The sequence below is a fragment of the Drosophila takahashii genome, chromosome 2R (assembly GCF_030179915.1).
Source record: "Drosophila takahashii strain IR98-3 E-12201 chromosome 2R, DtakHiC1v2, whole genome shotgun sequence".
Taxonomy (NCBI): domain Eukaryota; kingdom Metazoa; phylum Arthropoda; class Insecta; order Diptera; family Drosophilidae; genus Drosophila; species Drosophila takahashii.
This window is the reverse complement of record NC_091679.1, coordinates 37913920-37937453: the sequence shown is the minus strand read 5'-3', so window position 1 is coordinate 37937453 and position 23534 is coordinate 37913920. Positions and strand designations below refer to the sequence as shown.

General features: G+C 42.4%; 5 protein-coding genes across 10 annotated transcripts; 3 read left to right on the top strand and 2 right to left on the bottom strand.

The window, feature by feature from the left end:
• Positions 1-31: 31 nt before the first annotated feature.
• Positions 32-8634, top strand: pAbp (poly(A) binding protein). Of its 3 annotated transcripts, none has more exons than XM_070212501.1 (6): positions 32-266; positions 2328-2515; positions 4826-5298; positions 5359-6376; positions 6440-6749; positions 6819-8634. In XM_070212501.1, exons 2-5 carry the CDS (start codon positions 2350-2352, stop codon positions 6691-6693), a joined length of 1911 nt encoding a protein of 636 aa, XP_070068602.1. In that variant the 5' UTR covers positions 32-266; positions 2328-2349; the 3' UTR covers positions 6694-6749; positions 6819-8634. The 3 variants fall into 3 exon arrangements, with proteins under 3 accessions (XP_070068602.1, XP_017010184.2, XP_017010186.2); XM_017154695.3 differs by lacking the exon at positions 32-266 and adding an exon at positions 1618-1797; XM_017154697.3 differs by lacking the exon at positions 32-266 and adding an exon at positions 2112-2258.
• Positions 8635-9730: 1096 nt separating this feature from the next.
• EMRE (Essential MCU regulator) lies at positions 9731-10424 on the bottom strand. The gene has a single exon (XM_017154614.3). It carries the CDS (start codon positions 10320-10322, stop codon positions 10029-10031), a length of 294 nt encoding a protein of 97 aa, XP_017010103.2. The 5' UTR covers positions 10323-10424; the 3' UTR covers positions 9731-10028.
• A 766-nt stretch (positions 10425-11190) lies between these two features.
• Positions 11191-13706, bottom strand: LOC108066332 (ankyrin repeat domain-containing protein 13C). The gene has a single exon (XM_017154820.3). It carries the CDS (start codon positions 13616-13618, stop codon positions 12032-12034), a length of 1587 nt encoding a protein of 528 aa, XP_017010309.2. The 5' UTR covers positions 13619-13706; the 3' UTR covers positions 11191-12031.
• Positions 13707-18825: 5119 nt separating this feature from the next.
• Positions 18826-21225, top strand: LOC123002692 (uncharacterized). 4 transcript variants are annotated; one of them, XM_070212504.1, is made up of 5 exons: positions 18826-20457; positions 20514-20628; positions 20695-20852; positions 20910-20999; positions 21086-21225. In XM_070212504.1, exons 1-3 carry the CDS (start codon positions 18826-18828, stop codon positions 20697-20699), a joined length of 1752 nt encoding a protein of 583 aa, XP_070068605.1. In that variant the 3' UTR covers positions 20700-20852; positions 20910-20999; positions 21086-21225. The 4 variants fall into 4 exon arrangements, with proteins under 4 accessions (XP_070068605.1, XP_070068604.1, XP_044249016.2 ...); XM_070212503.1 differs by having other exon boundaries at positions 20678-20852; XM_044393081.2 differs by having other exon boundaries at positions 20514-20676; positions 20721-20852.
• adp (WD and tetratricopeptide repeats 1) lies at positions 21087-23494 on the top strand. The gene is made up of 2 exons (XM_017154739.3): positions 21087-22075; positions 22127-23494. The coding sequence occupies exons 1-2, from the start codon at positions 21325-21327 to the stop codon at positions 23269-23271; spliced, it is 1896 nt and encodes a 631-aa protein (XP_017010228.2). The 5' UTR covers positions 21087-21324; the 3' UTR covers positions 23272-23494.
• Positions 23495-23534: the final 40 nt, after the last annotated feature.

Genomic DNA, 23534 nt, shown 5'->3' with positions numbered 1-23534 from the left:
TACTCGAATGCCACATAGGACGCATGCAGCTGTCTGAAGCAGGAACAGAAAAAAAATAAGAAAAATTGGTTTATTGCCATAAAACAAAAAAATAGTTTAATTACACTCGGTCACTGACGGTTCTCTTTGAGTGTTGTTTATTTCGTAGAAAACCTCGAAAAGCATAAAAAAAGTTCTTGAGTGCCGGTTCAAGGAAAAAATTTACGCGGATCTTCTTGGAGTCTCAGTCTTGGATTGCAGGCTCATCACTTTTTTCGCTGAGTTAGGTAAGTTTGAAAAGAGGGAATCCCAGAGTTATTATTGCGGTGGGACTCTGTGAAGCAAAAAAACAATTGGTGGACATTTAAAGGAAACTTTTTTTGTGCCGAATTAATTTTTTCAAAAGTCAAGCCATTAGGGTTGCCTATATGTCTCAGGATTACAATTAGAGTAAAATATTTTAAATTCGTTAATTAAGTATGATAACTAGCTAGGAGTCAGCAAAACATGTACAGTACATTTTAAATCAATTGCAATTACTTTAATCGGTTTTTTTTACGTTTTTTGCGCTCAAATATTTTGGTTTAATTTAAAGTGTCAGTGTATTTGAAAATTATTTGGGATATTTAAGTGCATTGATAAGTTGTCGAATCTTTGAAAACAAGAGGTGTCTGTTTATTTTATAAAAAATCAATCTTAATTATTTAATTGATTTTAATTAAAATGTTACTTTGACATTTAAAGTGTGTCCCTGCTAAATTTAAAACCGTTCAGGGCTCCAACTTTTTAGAGAGTTGCCAGAAACATCAAGATATGAGCCGCAAACACCGATGTCTCCAAAGTAGATGCCAACCTCTAGGAAGCGCTCTAGATAACAGAAATGTTAGGATACATTTTTTAACGTTAGTGAGGACAAACTATTTAATTCAAAATTATTCATCCCTCTTCACGGAAGTAACGAAATTATTATTTAATTTAATTAAATTTAACATATCTGTTAAACGGTGTTCTCGCTGATGTAAGAGATGTTCGGAATTCCGATGTTTTCCCTCCCACCACTAAGAGTCGCTTTCTCTCGTTAACAGAAATGTTACTATACATCGTTATGTTAACATTTCTGCCAAGACATTTTAGAGAGTTGCCACATTCTAGAGATGTGCCAAAAAATAATTGGATAATTATTTTAGAGATGAGCCGAAATGTCTCCAAAACAAGGAAAACATCGTTCCAATTGCGTGCGCCCTTCTCTACGAGCGGGATATTTAGGAAGCCATGTCATTATTAATTTTAAAATGAATTTTGAAGGTCTATTTGCAGTTATTATTGCATCCAACCTAAACATTTTAAAGATGTCTCATTGTCTTTTAAAGATGTCACGCACTTTAATATTAGTCTTAAAATTTCTGTTAAAAAGTGTCCTCGCTATTATTTAAAAACTAACAGGGATAAAACATTTCAGAGAGTTGCCAGAAAGATGTCTCGTTAACATAAATGTTAAGAGGGCCGACAGCGCAGTCACTGCTCTGCAAATGCAAATGTGCATCTTAACATTTCTGTTAGAAAACTGCCAATTTAGAGATGGGATTTTAGGATTTTTAAAGATGCCGATGTTTTGCAAATCGGAAAACATCGATAGGGACCCGAGTCGTGTTGAGTCCGTTTACGTGAGCGGTCGTGGATTCGCTTTCAGCACACGGCTTATCACATATTTTTTGTGAAGAAAAAATATATAAAAAATAAAAAAAAATATTAAAAACACAAAAACGTAACAAAAAAAATTGTAAAAAGTAGCAAAAAATTCGAGCAAGTGTTTGAAAAGTAAGTAGAGTGAGAGTGCTTGGGCTGCCAGCGGAGCGAGCGAGAGGGCGCGACGCGAGACAAAGCGAATGGGGAAATTTTTCCCAGCGAAACTCGCCTCGTTTCGGCTGCCCGTCGTTCAAAGATGGCGCCTAGGAGCGCCAACTTATCCGCTGAACGGCGGGCCATTGCCCAGCAATCGCATATTTTCGCGGAAATCCCCAAAATCGCATAATTTTGGGCAGGCAGAACGCGTGTCTATCTCTGTGTCTGTGTGTATGTGTGGAAATTTTCCTACACGAAGAGGCGGAGAGTGGCAGAGAGGGAGCGCGAACGGGCAACAACAAAGCACATGCGGCGTTGCCAGGTCCCCCGTCTGTCACACGCCGGAGTTGCCACCCGACACAGAGACGAATAGGAGAGCAAAAGCCACGCCGCTTTTTTTCTTTCTATTTCACCGCCTGCCTGGCCGAATCCATCCGGTCCGTGGAGATCCGAGGAAACCCGGATTTTCGAGTGAAAAAGCCCCCACTAATTGCCGCCCATTGCAGGTAGACCTGATCACCACCAAATATGGCTTCTCTATACGTCGGTGATCTCCAGCAGGACGTCACCGAAGCGGGACTCTTTGAGAAGTTCTCGACTGCTGGTCCAGTCCTGTCCATTCGTGTCTGCCGCGATGTGATTACCCGTCGCTCGTTGGGCTATGCCTACGTCAACTTCCAGCAGCCAGCCGATGGTGAGTAATCCTTGTAATAGTAGTGTAATTCCCCAGGGGAGCCCCTCCCGCGCGAAACAAAGAAAACACGTGTGCAGTTTTTGCACTCACACACAGGCACATGCCCGCGTACAGTGGGACGGGGGAAAAAGCGGCCATCAAAACTGGACTGGTGGAAAGATGAGTCTCATAAGCGAGTATTTCATAACTCGCTCCACCGTGCGCTGCTTACGTTAATCTCACACACACACGCGCATATATCATTTCCAGTTACTGTGGAAGGAAACGGGTGGAAACGAGAGGGCCAAACAGCTGGCTTGTGCCACTCATCAACCGTTCGCCTAGAAGTTTCCGCCTCGATTTCGCACAAAATTGCAATTATGATGGAATAATAGGGGCTCCATACTGCCCAGACAGCTTATCGCAGCCCCGCCCATAAGTTGTTTCAATGTTTCGTCGCCTGTTCTGGTTTTATTCGAGTGTTGTCTGCTGTTTCCAAGCGGCCAACTTGCGCACACTCACACTTGCAATCGCACGCGCACATTTGTGTGCGTCGCTTCCATAAACATGTGTTCATTGTTGTTTGGACCATTTCTTTCTCTTGGCCTTCAGCTATTTTAGGTTATATTCCATTAAGTAAATTTCCGCACGCCCGCTTTTTATCGTCTCCTACTTTGCCTCTTTGTTTTGCTTTCACTTTCACAGTTGTAGTCCTCCCCGCTCTCCACATTCCATTGATTAACTTAACACTTCCAAATTCTTGACATGTCAGTGAACCGCTCTTCGGCCTCTCTTTCGCCCATTAAAGTCGTGTTTTTTACAAAAACGAAAACAAACTTTCACTGCGCACACATAGTTGCTGCTGCTGCTTCTTCGTTTCCCGTTGTTCGCTTACATTTGTTTATTGAATTAAGCGTACAATGGCACAAAGCTGCGACCGATGGTGATTACGCTGCGTGTGAAAGCCCGTCGCATTCCAGCATTCCGCCAAGTTTACTGAACTCTAGTTTTTGAGGTTAGGGCGAAGCTACCAGCATTTTTAGAAACTGCTGTTTAAGTCATTTTATGAGTTGAGATACCTACAAATTATTGCCGAATTTCGGTTTTTATTTTACTTTTTTTTACTAACAGACCCTTCTCGCAACTCCTACCCATTGGTTGGTCAGATTTATCCCTTTTTGACACGACTAAGATTCAATGTTGCCAGAAAAAACAAATGCGACTTACCATGCTGATGGTTTCCACATATCATCAGCAGAAGTAGAAGCATTACAATCCATTATAAGATGTTTTATAATCAAAAATTAAGGCTTATCAGCAACTTCTACCCATTGGTTGGTCAAATATTCCCTTTTTGACACGACTAAGATTCATTGTTGCTATAACAACTTATGCAACTTACCATGTAGATGGGTTTCGCATACCATCTGCAGAAGTAGAAGCATTACAACCATAAATTTTTTACTTTTCAACCGATGTAATAGGCTTTGATCTTTGATCTAGACCTCAATTAGCAACTTCTACACATTGGTTGGTCAAATACTCTCATTTTGATACGACTAAGATTCATTGTTGCTATAGAAACATATGCAACTTACCATGCTGATGGGTAACGCATACCATCTGCAGAAGTAGAAGCATGACAGTCCCCGATTCCATTCGTATCATGTGGTACTATTTAAGGAAAAAGAGATTCGGAAATATTAGCGTGGACCTTTGATCTAGACTCTTAGCAACTTCTACCCATTGGTTGGTCAAATACTCTCATTTTGACACGACTAAGATTCATTGTTGCTATAACAACTAATGCAACTTACCATGTAGATGGGTAACGCATACCATCTGCAGAAGTAGAAGCATGACAATTACTAAATTTAAAATCCTCAGAGAATTCGCAGAATTATAAGTTTAATAGACCACCATCTTAGATGTAGACATTCCTAGCAGCTTTTAACCATTGGTAGCTTTGATTTAACCCTTTTCGATACGACTGAAATCTTAAGTTGCCATAGAGAGCAAAGCTACTTACCATGCAGATGGGTTCTGTTTATCATCCGCAGAAACAGAAGCTTGATAACCCTTAAATATGATGAGACTCTAAAAATTTAGCAACTTCTACCCATTGGTTGGTCAGATTACTCCTTTTTTGACACGACTAAGATTAATAGTTGCCAAATGAAAGACCAGACTTGACTTACCATGCACTAAGGCTGCTTTTTGGCCAGTGCAGAAGTAGAAGAGTCACAATGTCATTAAATGATCTTCCACTTTATATTTGTAACCAAAAGGGAACCCTTGGTAATCATAACTTTTCCCCTATTTCACCCTCAGCTGAGCGTGCTTTGGACACCATGAACTTCGACCTGGTCCGCAACAAGCCCATTCGCATTATGTGGTCCCAGCGCGATCCCTCACTTCGCCGCTCCGGCGTTGGTAATGTGTTCATCAAGAACCTCGACAAGGCCATCGACAACAAGGCAATCTACGACACTTTCTCCGCCTTCGGAAACATCCTCAGCTGCAAGGTGGCCACCGATGAGAAGGGCAACTCCAAGGGCTATGGCTTCGTTCACTTCGAGACCGAGGAGGCCGCCAACACGTCCATCGACAAGGTCAACGGCATGTTGCTCAACGGCAAGAAGGTCTACGTGGGCAAATTCATTCCCCGCAAGGAGCGCGAGAAGGAGCTGGGCGAGAAGGCCAAGCTCTTCACCAACGTGTACGTCAAGAACTTCACCGAGGAGTTTGACGACGAGAAGCTGAAGGAGTTCTTTGAGCCATACGGCAAGATCACCAGCTACAAGGTAATTTCATTTAGTTTTTCGCTTATTTTAGGGCACTTTTGACCTGGTATTCGTCTTTAGGTTATGTCCAAGGAGGACGGCAAGAGCAAGGGCTTCGGATTCGTGGCCTTTGAGACCACAGAGGCTGCCGAGGCGGCCGTCCAGGCCCTCAATGGCAAGGATATGGGCGAGGGCAAGTCCCTGTACGTGGCCCGTGCCCAGAAGAAGGCCGAGCGCCAACAGGAGCTGAAGCGCAAGTTCGAGGAGCTCAAGAAGAAGCGTCACGAGTCCGTGTTCGGCGTCAACTTGTACGTGAAGAACCTCGATGACACCATCGATGACGAGCGCCTGCGCAAGGAGTTCTCCCTGTACGGCACCATCACATCGGCCAAGGTTATGACCGATGAGGAGGGTCGCTCCAAGGGCTTCGGTTTCGTGTGCTTCATTTCGCCCAACGAGGCCACTTGCGCCGTCACCGAGTTGAACGGCCGCGTCGTCGGCAGCAAGCCCCTGTACGTGGCTTTGGCCCAGAGGAAGGAGGAGCGCAAGGCTCACCTCGCCTCGCAGTACATGCGTCACATGACCGGCATGCGCATGCAGCAGCTGGGACAGATCTTCCAGCCCAACACGGGCGGCGGCTTCTTTGTGCCGACCTTACCGCCAAGCCAGCGGTTCTTCGGTCCCCAGGTGGCAACCCAGATGAGAAACACACCGCGCTGGGCGCCACAAGTGCGTCCCGCCGCCACGGTCCAGAGCGTTCAGGCCGGAGCTGCCGCCGCAGCTGGTGGCTTCCAGGGCACAGCCGGAGCAGTGCCCACCCAGTTCCGCTCGGCTGCTGCCGGAGCACGCGGTGCCCAGCCCCAGCCCGTGCAGGGCGCTCACGCCTCTGCCGCTGCGGCCAACAACATGCGCAACACCGGAGCTCGCGCCATCACCGGTCAGCAGACTGCTGCCCCGAACATGCAGATACCCGGAGCCCAGATTGCTGGCGGTGCCCAGCAGCGCGCCTCCAACTACAAGTACACCTCCAACATGCGCAATCCCCCAGTGCAGCAGTTGCAGCAGACCCAGCCCATCCCGCAGCAGTTGCAAGGAAAGAGTAAGTTTAAGGGACCGAAATGTGTTGGTCAGTTTACTAATAAGTATCATTATTCCCCTCCAGACTCCGAGAAGCTCATCGCCTCGCTGCTGGCCAACGCCAAGCCGCAGGAGCAGAAACAGATCCTCGGCGAGCGTCTGTACCCGATGATTGAGCGCATGCACGCCGCTCTGGCTGGCAAGATCACCGGCATGTTGCTGGAGATCGAGAACTCCGAACTGCTGCACATGATTGAGGATCAGGAGGCCCTCAAGGCCAAGGTGGAGGAGGCTGTGGCCGTGCTCCAGGTGCACCGCGTCTCTGAGCCCGCTAACTAAGCTCGAAAACAGCTAAAGCGGAAGAAAATTTTACAAGAACACTCGACACCCAAAAAGTATGTATAAATAATATACGTTAGAAAATGACACCCCAACTAATTCCGTTTTTCTTTCGAACCTTTCAGTTTTCCTCTTAACTTTCAATTCATTAACAACAATTCGCATTCAACGATGCCTAGTGCATAGAAGGAACGCCAAGAAGGACACACATTCAACACAGAAGAACGAAGCGTAAAAACTCCGGCTTTTTTCTTTTCTAATCCCAGAAACATCATCAGCAAAAACAATTTCAATCATTTAATTTCGAACGCATTTACGCAAGTACACGAAGCAAAAAGAAGAAAGTCAAGAAAAAGCAATTCTGCAGTAGATTCAAGAATTCCTTTTTTTTACATCAACAAGTTAATGGAAAGAAAAAAAAATGGAAAAATGTGAATTGAAAAATATTTTTTTTGTCATTGCTTGAACTGAGTCAATATTATTTTGTATGCGTATGAAGAAGAAAAATTAAAAACCTATGCAAAATAAACAGATAAAGCATAAATGTAGAAAGCTTCTTGCAATAATTGAAATTGTGTTTTACAAAACGTCGACAAGTTTCTAGAGTTACAAACAGATTGAGTTTTTCGTACACTTTTTCCTCCCCACACTTTCAAACAACAACACACGAAAGCGAAATGTAATTTTTTTCAATTCTTTTTTTCTCAAATTCAAACTTTAAGAAAGCTTTGTTTAGAAAAAGAAACGCGACAACCATACACTTTTAAAAAAGCAAAGAAAACAAAACAAAAAAATTGCAAAAAAGTTAAAATAAAAACGAAAAAATGTAAAGCAAACTGTGCAGAACAGAAGAGAAAGGAAAAAGAAAACCGCAAGAATATGAGAGTCAAGTTTTTGCTACTTTGAAAAAAGAAAGAAAATACAAAAAACCAACAGCAGAGAAAATATGTTGAAAAAATGAAAACAAAACAAAATGAAAAAACCTACAAAAAAATTGCAAAATTTATGTAAAAACAGCAAAAAAAGAAAATATATATAAACACACATCCACACACACATATTAAACAACAACAACAACAACAACATATATGAGAAATACAAGAAACACATGAAAAGCGCTAAAGCGTGAAAAACTTATGAAAGCATATTAATGAAAAAGGGCGAGACAGCCCAAGGGCAAGTAAAGCAAGCATGATTTTTATGATTACCCAAAAGAAGTGAAGCAAAGCAGAGCAGAAAGAACATACATAAATTTATTACAATTTGCAAAAATATATATTTAAAAAGAACTTGTATTGCGAACGCCGCTGCGATTTTATTTGCGTTCCGACTTCTGTTACAAAGAGAATCAAGAATATTACCAGTAAAAAATGTTTTTACACCACACATAATACGATATATTTGATGCAAGCGGAAGTAAAATCGCCGCTCGGGGCAGTGAAATTCATATTTTTTTATTAAACAAATCGAAAACTAAAAACAAATAAAAAACCAAGCGAAAATCATTGAAAAAATTGCAAAACACAAAACCATATATATATGCAAAAAATGCAAACATATTTAAAAAACGCAAACAAATAAGAAAAACAGAAAACATAACCAAAACCCGAATTGGAATTGGATAATATTCTAGGGATTGCGAATTTTCTGAAAATTTGAAGGGAAAGAAAACTTTTACTTTTCACAAAATATACGCAAGTCAACACACTTCTATATATATAGCAGATATATATGTACCCTTATATATTAAAGCGATATAAAACATAATTTGTATAATTAAACAAAAATAGGATTGTTGAAATTTGATTGCGCATCTTTGAAGCAAAACCCAGCAATTAAAACCATTTGAATAAATTGTAATGAACGCAGAGAAGTCCGTAAAACATACCTTTGTACACCCAACAAATTTAATTACAATAAAATTCCACTTCGGCAAAAGAAGAGTGTTTCATTTTTCGGGGGGTATGGTGGGATGGCCTAAGCCGGGGTTTATTTAAAACCGGAGTTATTTATGAATTTAAAAGTTATTGGGGAAGACATTTTATTCTATAACGAGGACGGAAGCTAACTTCGGCAAGCCGAAGTTTTAATACCCTTGCAGATTTTACGAATTAAAACTTGACTAGACTACCAACATGCATTAATAAACAACAAAATATTTTATAATTGAAAAAATAAAATTTTAAAATTTTTCACCCTATTGTTCCTATGGGAGCTATAGGATATAGACGCCCGATCGGCACGCGCGTTTACCCTAATGAAGGTACGCACAAAAAAATACGATTTGGAAAGTTTCATGGGAATAGCTAATATTTTGCGCGAAATATCCTGAAAAACGTCAAATTTTGACCGATTTCACCCTATTGTTCCTATGGGAGCTATAAGATATAGACGTCCGATCGGCACGCGCTTTTACCCTGATCAAGGTACGCACAAAAAAATACGATTTGGAAAGATTCATGCCAATAGCTCTTACACTGAGCGAAATATCTTCATTTTTGTGAAAGCTATATCCGATTGTTCCTATGGGAGCTATAGGATATAGACGTCCGACCGGGTCGGCTTTCAAACTTGATCTGCGTACACATGTTTTAGGACGACTGTGAAAGTTTCAAGGCGCTAGCTTTTAAACTGAGCTCGCAAACGGTATTGAAACAGACGGACAGACGGACAGACGGACATGGCTATATCGACTCCCCTATTGATCCTGATCAAGAATATATATACTTTATGGGGTCGGAAACGTCTCCTTCACTGCGTTACAAACTTCTGACCAAAATTATAATACTCTCTGCAAGGGTATAAAAAGATGGAAGGAAAAATTTATTCTTCGAAATTGGTTTACAGGCTAACTGGTATCTGATAGTCGAGTCAATCAACTTTAATCTTTCTTGTTATATTTTGGTTTTTTACTTACAACTTATATATCGAAATTTTATTTTTGAATGCCCAAATGGGATGATAAATATGCTTTTTATCCATATATACATACCATTTATTCCAACGTATGACACTTATATAACAACAAAGACTAGCATTTAGCATATTCGAATAAACTTTATTTAATTCTAGTAACATTCGTGAATCTGTCGAGCATAGTCAACCTTCGTTAAGTGAAAAATATCAAAGCGGGACTTGAAGAATACACACAAAACACATAAAATGCCAAAGGATCTTAAGAGTATAGATTTAAATAGAAAAAGTTGGCTAACAGATGAATAATCCGAGTTTGGCCGAGTGTTGGGTTCTTCTGCGTGGGACAACGACTCCGAGCAAACATATCCATCCCGACTAGGAGGCACTCCCACATGAAGATGACGCTTTAGGTCTGGAGATTAATCCTCGTCGTCGTCGTCATCGGCGGGCACGAAGAGGTCGTTCTCCTCCAGGAAGTTGGCCACGTTCTTGCTGATGGTGGCGCCCACGAAGAGACCCGGGATAACGGCGCAAAAGATGGCCAGCAGGCCAAAAGGCATCTCCTCGGGCTTGGGTTTGATGGCTCCGGAACGGAAGTACACGCTGGACATGTGGCGCTGCAGGATTCGGAGATTTGCGGGGTTTTCCGCCACCCTGCGCGAGAACTGCCGCAGGGCCAGGTTGATGGGGAATGCCAGGCGCGAGACAATCATCCTTAAAGACCTCAGTTATCCCTTTTTTCGATTAAAAACCAAAAGTTCTCCTAATTTTTGCGTAGATTTCCGAGATTGTGAGTCAAGAAACAGCTGATTCGGCCCCAGAGTAGTGTTGGCTAACGCCCAATGACAGTGTGACAAAACACGCAAATGGCGCCACATTCAAATCTTCTGCCCACACCCATTTTTGTTTACAAATAAAACACCTTTCTCTGGGTTTGCACATTTTACAGCTTGCGGATGTGTGTATATATTTATTTTTTAGAGCGTATACAAATGCTCGGTTCAATTACAATTGGGGTGGCCACGTACAAATATAAATATTTCCATCAATTGCCCTTAACTAGTAAAATATACCGATTTGGTTTCTATCAGATTTCTGGTGTGGATGAGTTTGGATCTAGGATTACGGTTTATTAAATGTTTAAAAACGATTTCATTTGATTATCGCATTGATTTCACTTATGTGGTGTGCTGGAATTCTATAAAAAATAAACAAAGGTTGTGCCCGAAAGAAAAAACAAACAAATAATGGCAGTTTCACATAAATACATAGCGCTTAGTCATACTCTGTAGAAGGCAAACAATTGTGGTTGTAAGTTATAAGGGCAAAATCACAGCAAAGCAATGCGAACCGTAACTAAATCGGTTCTAGCTGCCTTTGTTGATTAACAAATACAATACAAGTACAGACGCTTTTTTACGGTTTAAATAATTGGCTAAAATGGAACTACATAAATACATTGGTACATATGTATAAATATTTATATATAATTGATTTGTGAAGCTGTTTTTAGTTTGCGCACTTCGAAATACTTGAGACTATTATGAAAATGGTGTGGGAATTGTTTTGTTTTGCGGACGATTCTCTAGTACACGTAGCCTAAGTATAAAAAGAACGCAAGATGGTTGGATGTACGCTCTTCAAGCGGGGGGCAGACTCTTTTGGAAAGGGCCGAAAATAAACATCCGGCTTCCTTGGTTGACCTTAAATCTACGTATGAAATTGCACTAAACGCGGAAGAGGATGTGGACATAAATAAAATGATAAGCGGTGTGTGTGAAACGATCGGACTTTTGGTAAAATCTGATTACTCACTAACTACCTTTTGATTATGTAGGATGGATCGTGGCTATCAGCCGGCGTATCTGGCGATTGGACAATTATTTTTACCTCACTGCCGATAGGAAAGGCAATTTCGGGAATAGAACTTTCTGGTTTCCTCGCCGAAAGAGCAGCTGTTTTGAGGGCGAGCCTGGGCAGAATGTTGTTGAATCTAACAATAAATACTACGAAATAATAACCCTTGGTGAAGGGGGCTTAATTACAAACAAATACAGTACATAACAAAACGTAAATGTAAAATTGCAATTTTCAGAGCGTCTTATTTGGATTTAGACAGCTGCATTGAAGGCGTAATAAATAGAATCCTCTAAGGGGTGAAAATTGCAATTTTGTATGTGGGTGGTTTCCTCTTAAGCATACATACATAAACACACTGCCCATTTTGGAGCAGTGATCCTCCGCCGGCCTTGGCCAGCCAGAGGTTTTCTAAAAACCCGACAACACAAATTGTGCCGCCTCCTCAATCGAATTCCGCGATGGAGGGCGGCGGTGCATTGCGATTCAAATCGACACGGACGCCCGGCGCTGCTCCTGCCGCTCCAGAGGCCTTCGGCTTCGCGGCGGCTTCTCCGTCGCCTGGTCATAAGTCCTGAAAGCGACGCACATCCTCCCAGTAGTGCGACGGCACCTCGAACATCTTGGCGGGGATGTTGTCGCGGAACTCGAACTTCTGGAACGTCACCTTGGCGGTGACCGTGTGCAGCACGGGTATCTCGATCTTCACGGGAAAGCCCGTCGGCAGCTTGAGCGTGACGAACTCGCGCAGCTTGTTAATGTGTTTGAGGGGCGCCACTACCTCCAGAACGTCCAGCAGCATGTCCACGCTGAGCGGGAAGTCCTTGCTCATGGCCACCGTGGCGCGCAGCGTCTTGTTCGACTGCTTGTGGACGGGCGGCCTGCCCAGTTGCGGGCACTTGCCCACCTCCGCGTCGAGATACTGCCGCCAGGTGACCGTCGTCGCAGGTGGCGCCTGCAGCGAACTGCGTCGCGGCAGCTCGGGCAGTGTGATGCCATTCGGCGAATTCTGGCTTCCCAAACTGGAGCGCCGTTCATCCGGCTGCTGCTGCGGCGGCTGCGACTGCTGATTGCCACCCTTGGTGATTGTCTCCACAATGGCGCGGTTCTTCTGCAGATCCTCGTGCGACAGGTGCTCGCGCCTTTTGCGCTGCTTGAGGATCAGGCCCTGGATGGTGTAGATCTCGCACTGGTACTGCCCGCCAATCAGCTCCTTGCGATTCGCACGGAATATCCAGCCGCGTTGCGCCCGGGCGAACTGTATCGTCTTGGTGGACATCTGGGTGGCCAAAATATCGGTGGACATCAGCACGTCCACCTCGTCCTCCATGTCGGACTCCTCGTAGCGCAGCCGCTGGAAGCACTCCTGTTCGTTGTCCAGCAGCACCAGCGACTCCCGCGGCGGAGCCTCGCCGCGGAACAGGAACGAGATGTCGCCGCGCTCCCAGCGCATGTCGTTGAAGTCCACCAGCGTGGTGTCCAGCCGAATGGAGGCGCCGCACTTGTACAGCCGGCAGATGTCCGAGGGCAGGATGCGGGAGACGAGCGGCAGCCAGGATTGGAAATCCCACTTGAACTCCATGTAGAAGTCCTGCATCTGGCGCAGGGCATTCACCAGCTTCTCGCGACGGCTCTCCATGTGCTCGCGCGACTGCAGCTTGAGCATGCGCAGCACCTGGGTGATTGTCTGCCGGTCGCCATAGCTGATGGCCTCCGAGAGCGGGGACCAGCCCTCGTTGTTCTTGATCTTCACGGGGGCGTTCTGGGCGAGGAGCAGGCGCACGGCGTGCTTCCTGCCCAGCATGACGGCCAAATGGAGTGGCGTGTTGCCGTGCTTGTCCTTGCGGCCCACTTCATCCGGGGCAGTGGCCAAAAGAAGGCGGCGCTGCAGCGACTTGATGTCGTCCTCGAAGACGCTCTGGTGCATCGGATAGTCGAGGGGCAGGGGCTCGGATGTGGGCGGTGGCGGCGGGGCTGCCTTGGTGGCTGTGGGCGTGGCGCTCGTCGGGGAATCACCGTCGCCGTCGCCTTCGCCATCGTCGCCCTCACCGGCCGACTGGTACTCATCCGAATCCTCGCTAGACGTCGACTTGCCGTCCGCCTCCGCCTGCTGCTTGTGCTTGTCGCACTCGTCCTCCTTTTCATTGGACATGTCTCGCTTTTTCTCACCCCGTCGCGACTTCCGTGGTATTAAATTAATCAATCTTTTTCTTTTAGTTTATCAGGGATGTGTAAAGTTTGCACTCTATTGATTTGGCAAACTATCGATTAGTCGATAGGTCTCAGTGATTTGGGGGGCTAGCAGCCCTGGTTTCAATTACTTCGAATGAAATGGCCACACTGTGGCTAGCAAATTCTTAAACGGTTTAGTTTTCATCCTGGTGACCCCAATCGCTAAAAAGCATTTTTAAAGCAAGACAAAGGTTGTTATTAGTGCATTATTCATGTAATCCACATCTCTTTGTAAATCATCTTTCTCAGCCTCAATATTTGTGGTGTTTTATAGTTGAAATCAAGTACCGTAATGGTAATGTTTTTTTTTAAAATTACTTCTGAAATTGGTATCTGTGTGCTTACTTTGTAAAAATAGTAATTACCACAATTACAGCCCTATCCGATAGATTTATATTTATGAAAGTATAAAAATATGTTTCTGAAATATTTTGACACTTATGTTTCACAAAAAACATATTTTGGTTATCAGTTCGTGTGTATGTAGATTGCAACGTGACATACGCTTATCTGCAAAATGGTAGGGGAGTGTAGGGTAATGTGACGAACTCGTCGAATCTCACATATGACGTCACGACAAAAATTCCAAATAAATGTAGTCGTTTCCTCTTATCGTGTCGACAATGTATGTACAGTAAAATTATAGCCACTTCCCATAGAGTCCATCCGTGTGAAACGGTTGGGATTTTTGACAAATGTCCAATTCGTGTTCCAATAGAGTTTCCATCCACATCCACATCCAATAACAGCTGATCTGAAGACCTGTTGCTCATCTCAACATAAACTAAGGGGCGTTTCAACTCAGCAATACTATCGTAAAATTGCGTTCTCCTAATCCTAACTGGGAAATTTTCGAAACGGGAAAACCTTACGGACCATCCGTTCAACGGATGGTACATGGTGGATGGAAGACCTTATTAATAAAAAGTCCCGTAATTTTTTTTTTTTTTCTAAAAAAGATGTGTTGGAAATAAAATTAAATAAATATATACAAGTATAAATTAGATCTTTATCAACACTTTTTGGTGCCTTGGCGTTTTTTTATTTTGCGCCGTTTGAGAGTGACACCGTTTTTGCTTGAAGTGTACCTTGTAGGGTATTGTGACGAACATTTAATATTGTATGGTGAAAATTTTTCTTTATTCAAGAATTTTAATTGTTATCGTTGATTTTGTGTAGAAAACTATAAGGGGGATTCCCTAAACTGTTGATTTGCTGAATTGTTGACTTTTGGTCAGCTGTTCATCAGCTGTTCCATACAAATTCAACTTTCAGAAATTTCAGCAATTCAACAGCCTCGGGGCTGCTGAAAATTTTATTGAATTGCTGAAAAGCCAGAGTTGTCACCTTTTTTTAAAAGTCGTGGCAACTCTGTAACATTTTAGTATCACCAGTACGCATTATTTATTTTAAAATCAACTTAAAAAGCCTATTTGTGGTTCTTTTTACCTTGGTAACACTTTTAGACAGTAACTAGCAATAATAAATCAAATTTTACATGCTGTAAGTTCCGTGAAACTTTTTAACAAATAACAGCTATTTGAAAATTCAACAGGAACCATTTTGGGTCGTTCCCTTAGTTGCTGAAATTTTGTGTTGACTTTTCAACAATTCAGCAATTCAACAGTTTAGGGAATCCCCCTATAATATTACCAGATAACATTAAATGCTGCAGTTTTCTTGTAGCTTTTTATGGTTTTTAGTTGTGCCGTCAGTTGGAAAGGACAGCTCACGCCAAAAGCTGTGGTATTTAAATTCGATGAAAATATGCTTACTAGATGTACACTTTTTGCTTATACACTTTTAAAAAATATTGATTTTTGGGAAAATTACATTAAAAAACAAACCGTTCGTCACATTACCCTACAACTTTTAAAAGTGCAAAAAAAGTATGGTTCACGCCAAACGCTTTAGGCTTCAGCTCCGTTGGAATTTCGAATCCTAATTTTACAGAAATATGCTCATTTGATTTATATCATTTAATGAGTTTACAACGTAGTAGTTAAATATTCCCCGAAAGAAAGTTGTACTGTAAACGCCAAGTTTTGTGACTTTCTGAACTATAAAGTTTACTATTAGAGATTTAACCAAAAAGGTCGTAGATAGTTAAAACATCTTGGTTAATCACATGTTAGTCAATTTAAAAAAACTCGCTTTATTTTCTCTTTTCTATATGCAAACAAAATTAAGCATCCCGAAAAGCTCAACATTGGTAAATAACTGATAAGTTTATGAAATGGACGAGAATGGCCAATTTATTATTAACCACGACTGCCTTTTGGAGATTATGAATTACGTAATTACTGATTGCAACTTGAAAAACAAAAATAGCGAGTATGATGATTTAGTGAACTCTGATCCATCTGATCCATATGATGATTTAATCAACTTTGTGCTGACCGATGAATTTATAATGGAATTGTTTGCGGAATATCATAAACGTTTGTACGATGATCTGGAGCTGAATATTGCACTGAGAATCACAAAGCACCTATTACATCTGCGCATCAATAAATTATCAAGTCAACAAAATGAATGTTTCTGGCAATCCTACGTACAATCTATTAGAAAAAGAAATCCCTTTGACGTTGAGCTTTCTTTCAGTAAAAGAAATTCCGTTATCGTTGAGCGTGACGATGGGAGCTGGACTATGATCAAAATGATCAATGTCAACATAAATATAAATGGTAAGTGTTGGTCCAAAATAATGTCAGTTCTGGCTTCTGCCTTACTTCTTACAGGGTATTAGAATGACAAGGTAAGGATATTTTCTGAAAACAAATTCAAACCAGAAAGGATAACACTAGTTTACAGCCGAAATGCTCCCCAGCAATTGATGGCAAATTCTGTTAGTTTTGGACCCCTAGATCACGAAAATAGCACTAATTTTTTTTTCGATGGCACAGTTTTTTTTTAAAGATTTTTTAAAGTTCGAAATGTTAAATTTCTGACTTTTTTCGAATTTCTTCTTATATCTCGCCAGATACCCACTCGATTGGGCCAGTTTTAGTTTTATTTTAAAGTCAATAGATCAGAGCCTAACTTTGCCATATAGATCAATATGATTGGATAAGTAATGGCAGCGCAGAAGCTCGAGAAAGATGAAAAATGTGTTTTTTGGTCGACTGTAAGTCGGCTGTATATATCATAAAAACTCGAAATAAATCCGTTGAAAAATCATAATGGGTACAAACTTAAAGTTTACATCCTACCGAATAAAACAAGCAGGATATGGCCCACATCCATGGAAAATTGGATTTATGGTGGATTTTTAAAGCTCGGATTTTTCCACTTTTTTCGGTTGACAGAGTCCAAATTTAAGATTTATCATAGGCGGCGACATGTAAACCAAAATGAGTGGTGACGGCAGGCGGGTCAAAAAATAGCTAAAATTAAAAGCTAAAAAATTATAACAAAAATTTAATTTCTGAACATTCCTTTAAAAATATAAAATTGCTTCCGTTATGACTGTGAGTGTTTTTAATTAAGTACTATCCATTTGGATAGTTCATTCTTATGAAAAAAGTAACCTTAATTTCAAAAATTAAATTCACTTTAATAATTTTCTAGCTTTTAAATATCTGATTTAGCTATTAAGTGACCCGGCTGCCAACACCAATTATTTTTGTTTACATGTCGCCGCCTATGATAAATATTAAATTTGGACTCTGTCAACCGAAAAAAGTGGAAAAATCCGAACTTTAAAAATCCACCATAAATCCAATTTTCCATGGATGTGGGCCATATCCTGCTTGTTTTATTCGGTAGGATGTAAACTTTAAGTTTGTACCCATTATGATTTTTCAACGGATTTATTTCGAGTTTTTACGATATATACAGCCGACTTACAGTCGACCAAAAAACACATTTTTCATCTTTGTCGAGCTTCTGTGCTGCCATTACTTATCCAATCATATTGATCTGTATGGCAAAGTTAGGCTCTGATCTATTGACTTTAAAATAAAACTAAAACTGGCCCAATCGAGTGGATATCTGGCGAGATATAAGAAGAAATTCGAAAAAAGTCAGAAATTTAACATTTCGAACTTTAAAAAATCTTTAAAAAAAAACTGTGCCATCGAAAAAAAAATTAGTGCTATTTTCGTGATCTAGGGGTCCAAAACTAACAGAATTTGCCATCATTTGCTGGGGAGCACACCAAGAATATTATTTTGTAAACTAGTGTAATAGGTATTTCGAAGCATTTTGTACCCAATAAAGTACAGATATTCGTTATAAATACCACTACCGCCTGTTTGTCAACTTGTCCTTATAAACGTTAAGATCTCGGAAGCAATTGATGCCTTTTCCACATCCACTCCTACCAGTCTTAATTTGGAATTTATTTATATATATATTATATTAAGATTTGTTTTAAGATTTAACATTTTTTTATTCATTTTTTTAGGTATCTTATCAAACCGTACAGTCGCCCAAAACTTAAAGTTAGACGGAAATATTACCGCACACGATTTAGCTAACCTCTGTATCTTGAACCCAAGTCTAAGAAAGTTGAAAGTTGGCATTGAAATTGACGGAAATGTTTCCATTATCGCTCCTCATTGCGAAAATCTTAAGGAACTGAATATTAAGTTCAACTCGGAAATCGGGCTTGCCCAATATGCAGCGCTAGCAGAGTTTCCCAATTTAGAAAACCTTATTATTACTGGAATTCTAGAAAGCGGTTCGCAATTGTTATTTTTTAAGGAGTTAAGAAAATGGCGCAGACCTAGAAGACTGCGACCATTGATACTGACCATCGAAGATGATCTAAGAGTGCCACGGCGCAATACAATTAGGAATATTACGTTTGCTGCTTTGGACTCCTTTCAATGTTTTTATATATATAACTCGCGCACCAAAGTCTCCTATGATTTGTGTGAAATATCGGAAGTCAGCAGTTTAATAGAGGAGTCCCTCGTAACCGTAGCTGATGGTCAACATCTCAGAATAAAGTTTGACAAGTACAAGGAAGAACTGGAAATAAAACTATATAGAAACTCGAAATTAAATGAATTTAGTGAAATGAGACCCTTATTAAAGCTACCCAATCTAAGTCGCTTGGTCATACTTAAAAGATTTCATGATTCATTCCCTCCCCCATCGCTTCCAAAGCTACTTTCATTAATGGTCCCAAAAGGTTCATTTTATTTAAAGGCCTGCAAAATTTACTATGGATCTATCGATGAATTAGAGGCTGTAGAACTTGCTAAAATAGTATCAATTCGGTTTTTGGGGTGCCACATCCGCAAATGGAACTTAATTAAGTTCTTCAATGAATTAACTGAACTACAGCACGTTGTGATAAAAGTCCGAGATTCTATTGATTTCTATAACCCAAAGATACTTTTTGATCTGCTAACTGCATGTAAGGTGCAGGCTACGGTAATATGCGATAGATTTAAACTTACCTTTAAAAGAATGGAACAAATTCTAAAGATTAAAATGAAAGAAAAATGTCACGCCGATATTCTGAGTTCCCTGGCTCAACTTAATAACGTTAGCACCCTGCAGGTTTCAGGGAATTCGGAACCTGCCTCCCTCAATTTATTCTTTGAAGCATTTGTCACCAGCAACTCAAGTGCAATCCAAGAATTGGATATCTCTGATTTACATGATCTCCGGAATTTCGAAGATATTTCCAAAGTGGCAGAGATTCGAAGCATTAAGAAACTGAAATGCCGTCTGCTTGACACAGCTGGTATTGAGAAATTGGGAGAGTTAAACAACCTCGAGGAGTTGGAAATTTTCGGTTCGGGCCACCTAGTCCCTCTTTTTACAAAATTGGCTGAAAAGAACAAAATTCGATGTATATCTTGTCGACAACTTGATACCCAAGAAGTTATACAGGTCTCCCAAATAAGGTCACTGAAAAAACTGGTGTGCCAGTCCTGTGACTTCATAAACATACGATCCTTTTCAGAGTTAGCCAACTCGTCTGTTGAAGAATTTAATTTTCAAGTGAAGTACTTTACCATGTTAAGAATAGCTGAAATTACGGAGCTTAAAAGTCTAAAAAGTTTGAGTGTAAAATATTTTAATTTGGAATGTGCGCCAATATTAAATTTATTTCCACACTTGGAGCACCTATCCGTTGACAACTTTTGTGATGATGATTTGTTCGTTTGTGTATACCCATTAAATGTTGTGATACTTAAATCACTGCCTAGTACTCTTCAGAAATTAGAACTAAATTTCCATATCGGATTCAATGAGTGCAAATATTTTGTTGAACTTGAAAAATTGGAATCCCTAAAATGCTCATTGCACGATGAGCCGGGACTAGAAGTTTTGGCAAACATAAGAAACCTAAAATCATTAATCATAGACCGTGCCGATGGTAATCTTATTGAACTTTTCCGGGCCTTTGCCCATAAAAGTGAACCCAAGTTACAAGAGCTGCATACATCAACAGACCTATGTTCTGATGAGATTCGTGAAATATCCGGCATTAAATCGTTATTAAAATTAAATATCTTGTACGAATATGTATGTGACAACTTCTCAGATCTATGCCGACTAAGTGAACTAAAATCCCTCCGAATAGTTTGTCCTGAGTGGAAAAGGGAAGATATTGAAAGCGTTTTGCCGATTTTTCTATTGTGCCAAAAGCTTCAGTGCGCCACATTGGAAGGAGAGGCAGTAGCTACAAACCTTGCAAGTAGAATTAACCAAATTCTTAAATCTGTAAGAGATCCTGTGATTCAAGAGCCGTTACAACTTTTTATAATTGAAGATTCCCTTTTTCCAAACTTCCATGTAAGTAGAATTGATAATAACAGATTCCACGGCCCTCAACAAGATTTTTCTTTCAGGTAGACGACATTGATGAGGCATATTTGAACGTATACTATTCATACGACATCTACGACAACGACTTCCCTGTAGAATATCATTCAGAAAGACGAGATTCCGATAATGTTGAAACGGGTAGCTATACTGAATACTACTGAAACATTACAATTTTAGATATCGAAAGTTCGTACTACTATTTAGCGTAATATAACACTTTTTTATATAAGTTTTTGGATTATTTAATATACGTCGAGTTTCAAGTTTTTGGGACTAGTTCCATACTCGTCACTGCAGACAGACCACGTAGTAACGAATCGCACAGGGAGTGTTCGCGTTGAGACTACTATATGGGCATTGGGGTAAGTAGACTTTAAAAAATTATTAACAGGTATATTTGATTAAAGGTTTCTTTCCAGCATTATGATTAGAACATTTTACTTCAATAGCGGTTTTCAAAAGACAAAAATTTGAAAAGTCCGCCATGCTATCGATTGATATACATTTGGGTGAGTTTAGCCCAATTTTGTCGCTATATAATTCAGTTGTGTATTAAGCTGAACATTATCTTTCAACTTTCCTGTATTTTTGAAAGAAATTTGTACCATTTTGAAATTCTGTAATCCATTCCCGTTAAGACCACGTAAGCCGTTACGAGACTCGCGCGGGTCTGGCAACGCCACGCACAGGTGTCAACAACAGCGCAGGGTGGACCCAAGGGGCGGCGAAGCGGGGAAGAGGGGCAGTCAGCGAATGCAAAATGAATTAAACGGAGAGCGAGACGAAAACAAACAGAAACAAGTGTCATAATCCTATCCACAGCACTCGGAGATAATGTCGAGCGATGAACTGTATCGCGTAAAGTACTCTAGTTCGCGCTATCAGCGCCAGAACACGCCCTTGAACGCCAGTTCGCTGCACTGGCAGCGCCAGCAGTATGGCCAGGATCTCGACGAGCTGCTCCGCCGACGGCTGCTGGCCTCCCCGGCCTATGTGGATCGCCTGGAGCAGGAGGCGGTCCTCGCCGGCCACGAGGGCTGTGTCAACTGCCTGGAATGGACCACCGATGGCCTGTGGCTGGCCTCCGGATCCGACGACTATCGCGTGATGATCTGGGATCCGTTCCGGAAGAAACGGGTCCATGTCATCCGCACCAAGCACCTGGGCAACATGTTTTCGGTCAAGTTCCTGCCCAAGACCAACAACAGCATTGTGGCTACGTGTGCAGCCGATAAGTTCATCTACGTCTACGACATTAATCACTCAAATGAGACCCTCTTCGCCTGCAACTGCCACATGATGCGGGCCAAGCGTCTGGCCACCGCCCAGGATTCGCCGCACATCTTTTGGTCGGCCGGGGAGGATGGCTGCATACTGCAGCTGGACATGCGGGAGCCACATCGCTGTCGTCCTGAGGAGGGCAGTGGCGTCAAGCTCTTGAGCCTGTGCAACCAGGCGGATTTCACGGCGGAGGCCAAGTGCCTGGCCATCAATCCCCGGAGGACGGAGTACCTGGCCGTGGGCACCAACGATCCCTTTGCCCGCTTGTACGATCGCCGCAAGCTGCCCGCCACCGATGGTAATGGTGAGTATCTCAAATTAGAGGTTCTGCACCAACTCTAATCTCTGTTTTTAGGTCTCTCGGCCTGCGTGGCCTACTATGCTCCCGGACAGATCGTGAAGAACATCACCAGGAACATTGTGCACGAGTCGCGGGCCATCACCTATCTCACCTTTAATGGCAATGGCACGGAGTTGCTGGTGAACATGGGCTGCGAGCACGTCTACCGCTTTGATCTGAACCATGCCGAGCCGCCGGTGTTCTACGAACTGCCCACCTACACATCACCTGCCGCCCAGGAGGAGGAGGAGGTGCCGGTGAAGGCGCCGCACAAGAGCCGCTCGCTGCCCTCCAGCATAGAGGTGCATAAAAAGGAGGGCAATGAGTTCCTGGAGAACGGCAAACTTGTGGATGCCATCGATGCGTATTCAGCGGCTTTGGCCAAGTATCCCAAGGGCGAGGTGCTGTATCTGAACAGAGCCACGGCTCTGATGCGACGCGGCTGGTTCGGGGACATATACGCGGCTCTCAGGGATTGCCACGAGGCCTTGCGCCTGGATCCGAGCTATGTGAAGGCTCACTTTCGACTGGCCAGGGCCTTGCTGGAGCTGCATCGCCCGCAGGATGCGGATAAGTGCCTGCAGGCACTCATCCAGCGGTTTCCGGACTTTGCCAACAATCACGGCGTGCTCATGCTGAACAAGGATATCAAGGAGAATCGCCGGCAGTCGCAGAACACCGAGCCACCCGAACCAGAGCCAGTGGCCATGGAGGATGGCTTCCGCTATCTGCGGCTGACCGACGCCGAGTATGATCTCCGTTCCACGGCCCGGGACTATATGCAACGCTATGTGGGCCACTGCAACATCACGACGGACATCAAGGAGGCCAACTATCTGGGCAGCCAAGGAGAGTTCATCGCCGCCGGTTCGGATGATGGGAATTTGTACATTTGGGAGGGAGATACGGGCAAGATTCGGTCCGTTTATCGGGCCGACAGTGCCATTGTCAATTGCGTGCAGCCACATCCGAGCATCTGTATGCTGGCCACCAGTGGCATTGACCACGACATCAAGATCTGGTCACCGTGCGCCGCCAGCGCCGAGGAGCGACCCAATCTGGTGGCCGATGTGGCGAGATTCGTGGAGGATAATCAGCAGAAGATGCGCACCGATCCATTCGAACTGCACACGCGCAACGCGTACTGTTTCAACAACTAAGAACTGTAGCTTAATGTGAATCTAGAATCTAGATCTAAATCCACTGCGTTGTGCAGCGAGCGAGATCCAATCCGGCAATATATCAAATATTAGTGTAATTTAAACTAAGCGAACATATGTTTGTTAATTTGTAAACGAACTACTGTATACAGAGTATGATGCTAATGGAGATGAGTATGTTATGAAAGACTATAAAAATAAACACGAAGAAATTACCAATCGTATCGAATTTTTGACCATATTTTTTTGGAATTATTCTGTTT

Bases quoted from the DNA above. Each gene is read 5' to 3' on its own strand.
- pAbp (XM_070212501.1), top strand. From the start codon at position 2,350: ATGGCTTCTCTATACGTCGGTGATCTCCAGCAGGACGTCACCGAAGCG. The intron at 5,299-5,358 runs GTAATTTCATTT...ATTCGTCTTTAG, and splicing joins GCAAGATCACCAGCTACAAG to GTTATGTCCAAGGAGGACGG. The intron at 6,377-6,439 runs GTAAGTTTAAGG...ATTCCCCTCCAG, and splicing joins GCAGCAGTTGCAAGGAAAGA to ACTCCGAGAAGCTCATCGCC.
- EMRE (XM_017154614.3), bottom strand. From the start codon at position 10,322: ATGATTGTCTCGCGCCTGGCATTCCCCATCAACCTGGCCCTGCGGCAG.
- LOC108066332 (XM_017154820.3), bottom strand. From the start codon at position 13,618: ATGTCCAATGAAAAGGAGGACGAGTGCGACAAGCACAAGCAGCAGGCG.
- LOC123002692 (XM_044393081.2), top strand. From the start codon at position 18,826: ATGGTCCCAAAAGGTTCATTTTATTTAAAGGCCTGCAAAATTTACTAT. The intron at 20,458-20,513 runs GTAAGTAGAATT...TTTTTCTTTCAG, and splicing joins CCCTTTTTCCAAACTTCCAT to GTAGACGACATTGATGAGGC.
- adp (XM_017154739.3), top strand. From the start codon at position 21,325: ATGTCGAGCGATGAACTGTATCGCGTAAAGTACTCTAGTTCGCGCTAT. The intron at 22,076-22,126 runs GTGAGTATCTCA...CTCTGTTTTTAG, and splicing joins GCCCGCCACCGATGGTAATG to GTCTCTCGGCCTGCGTGGCC.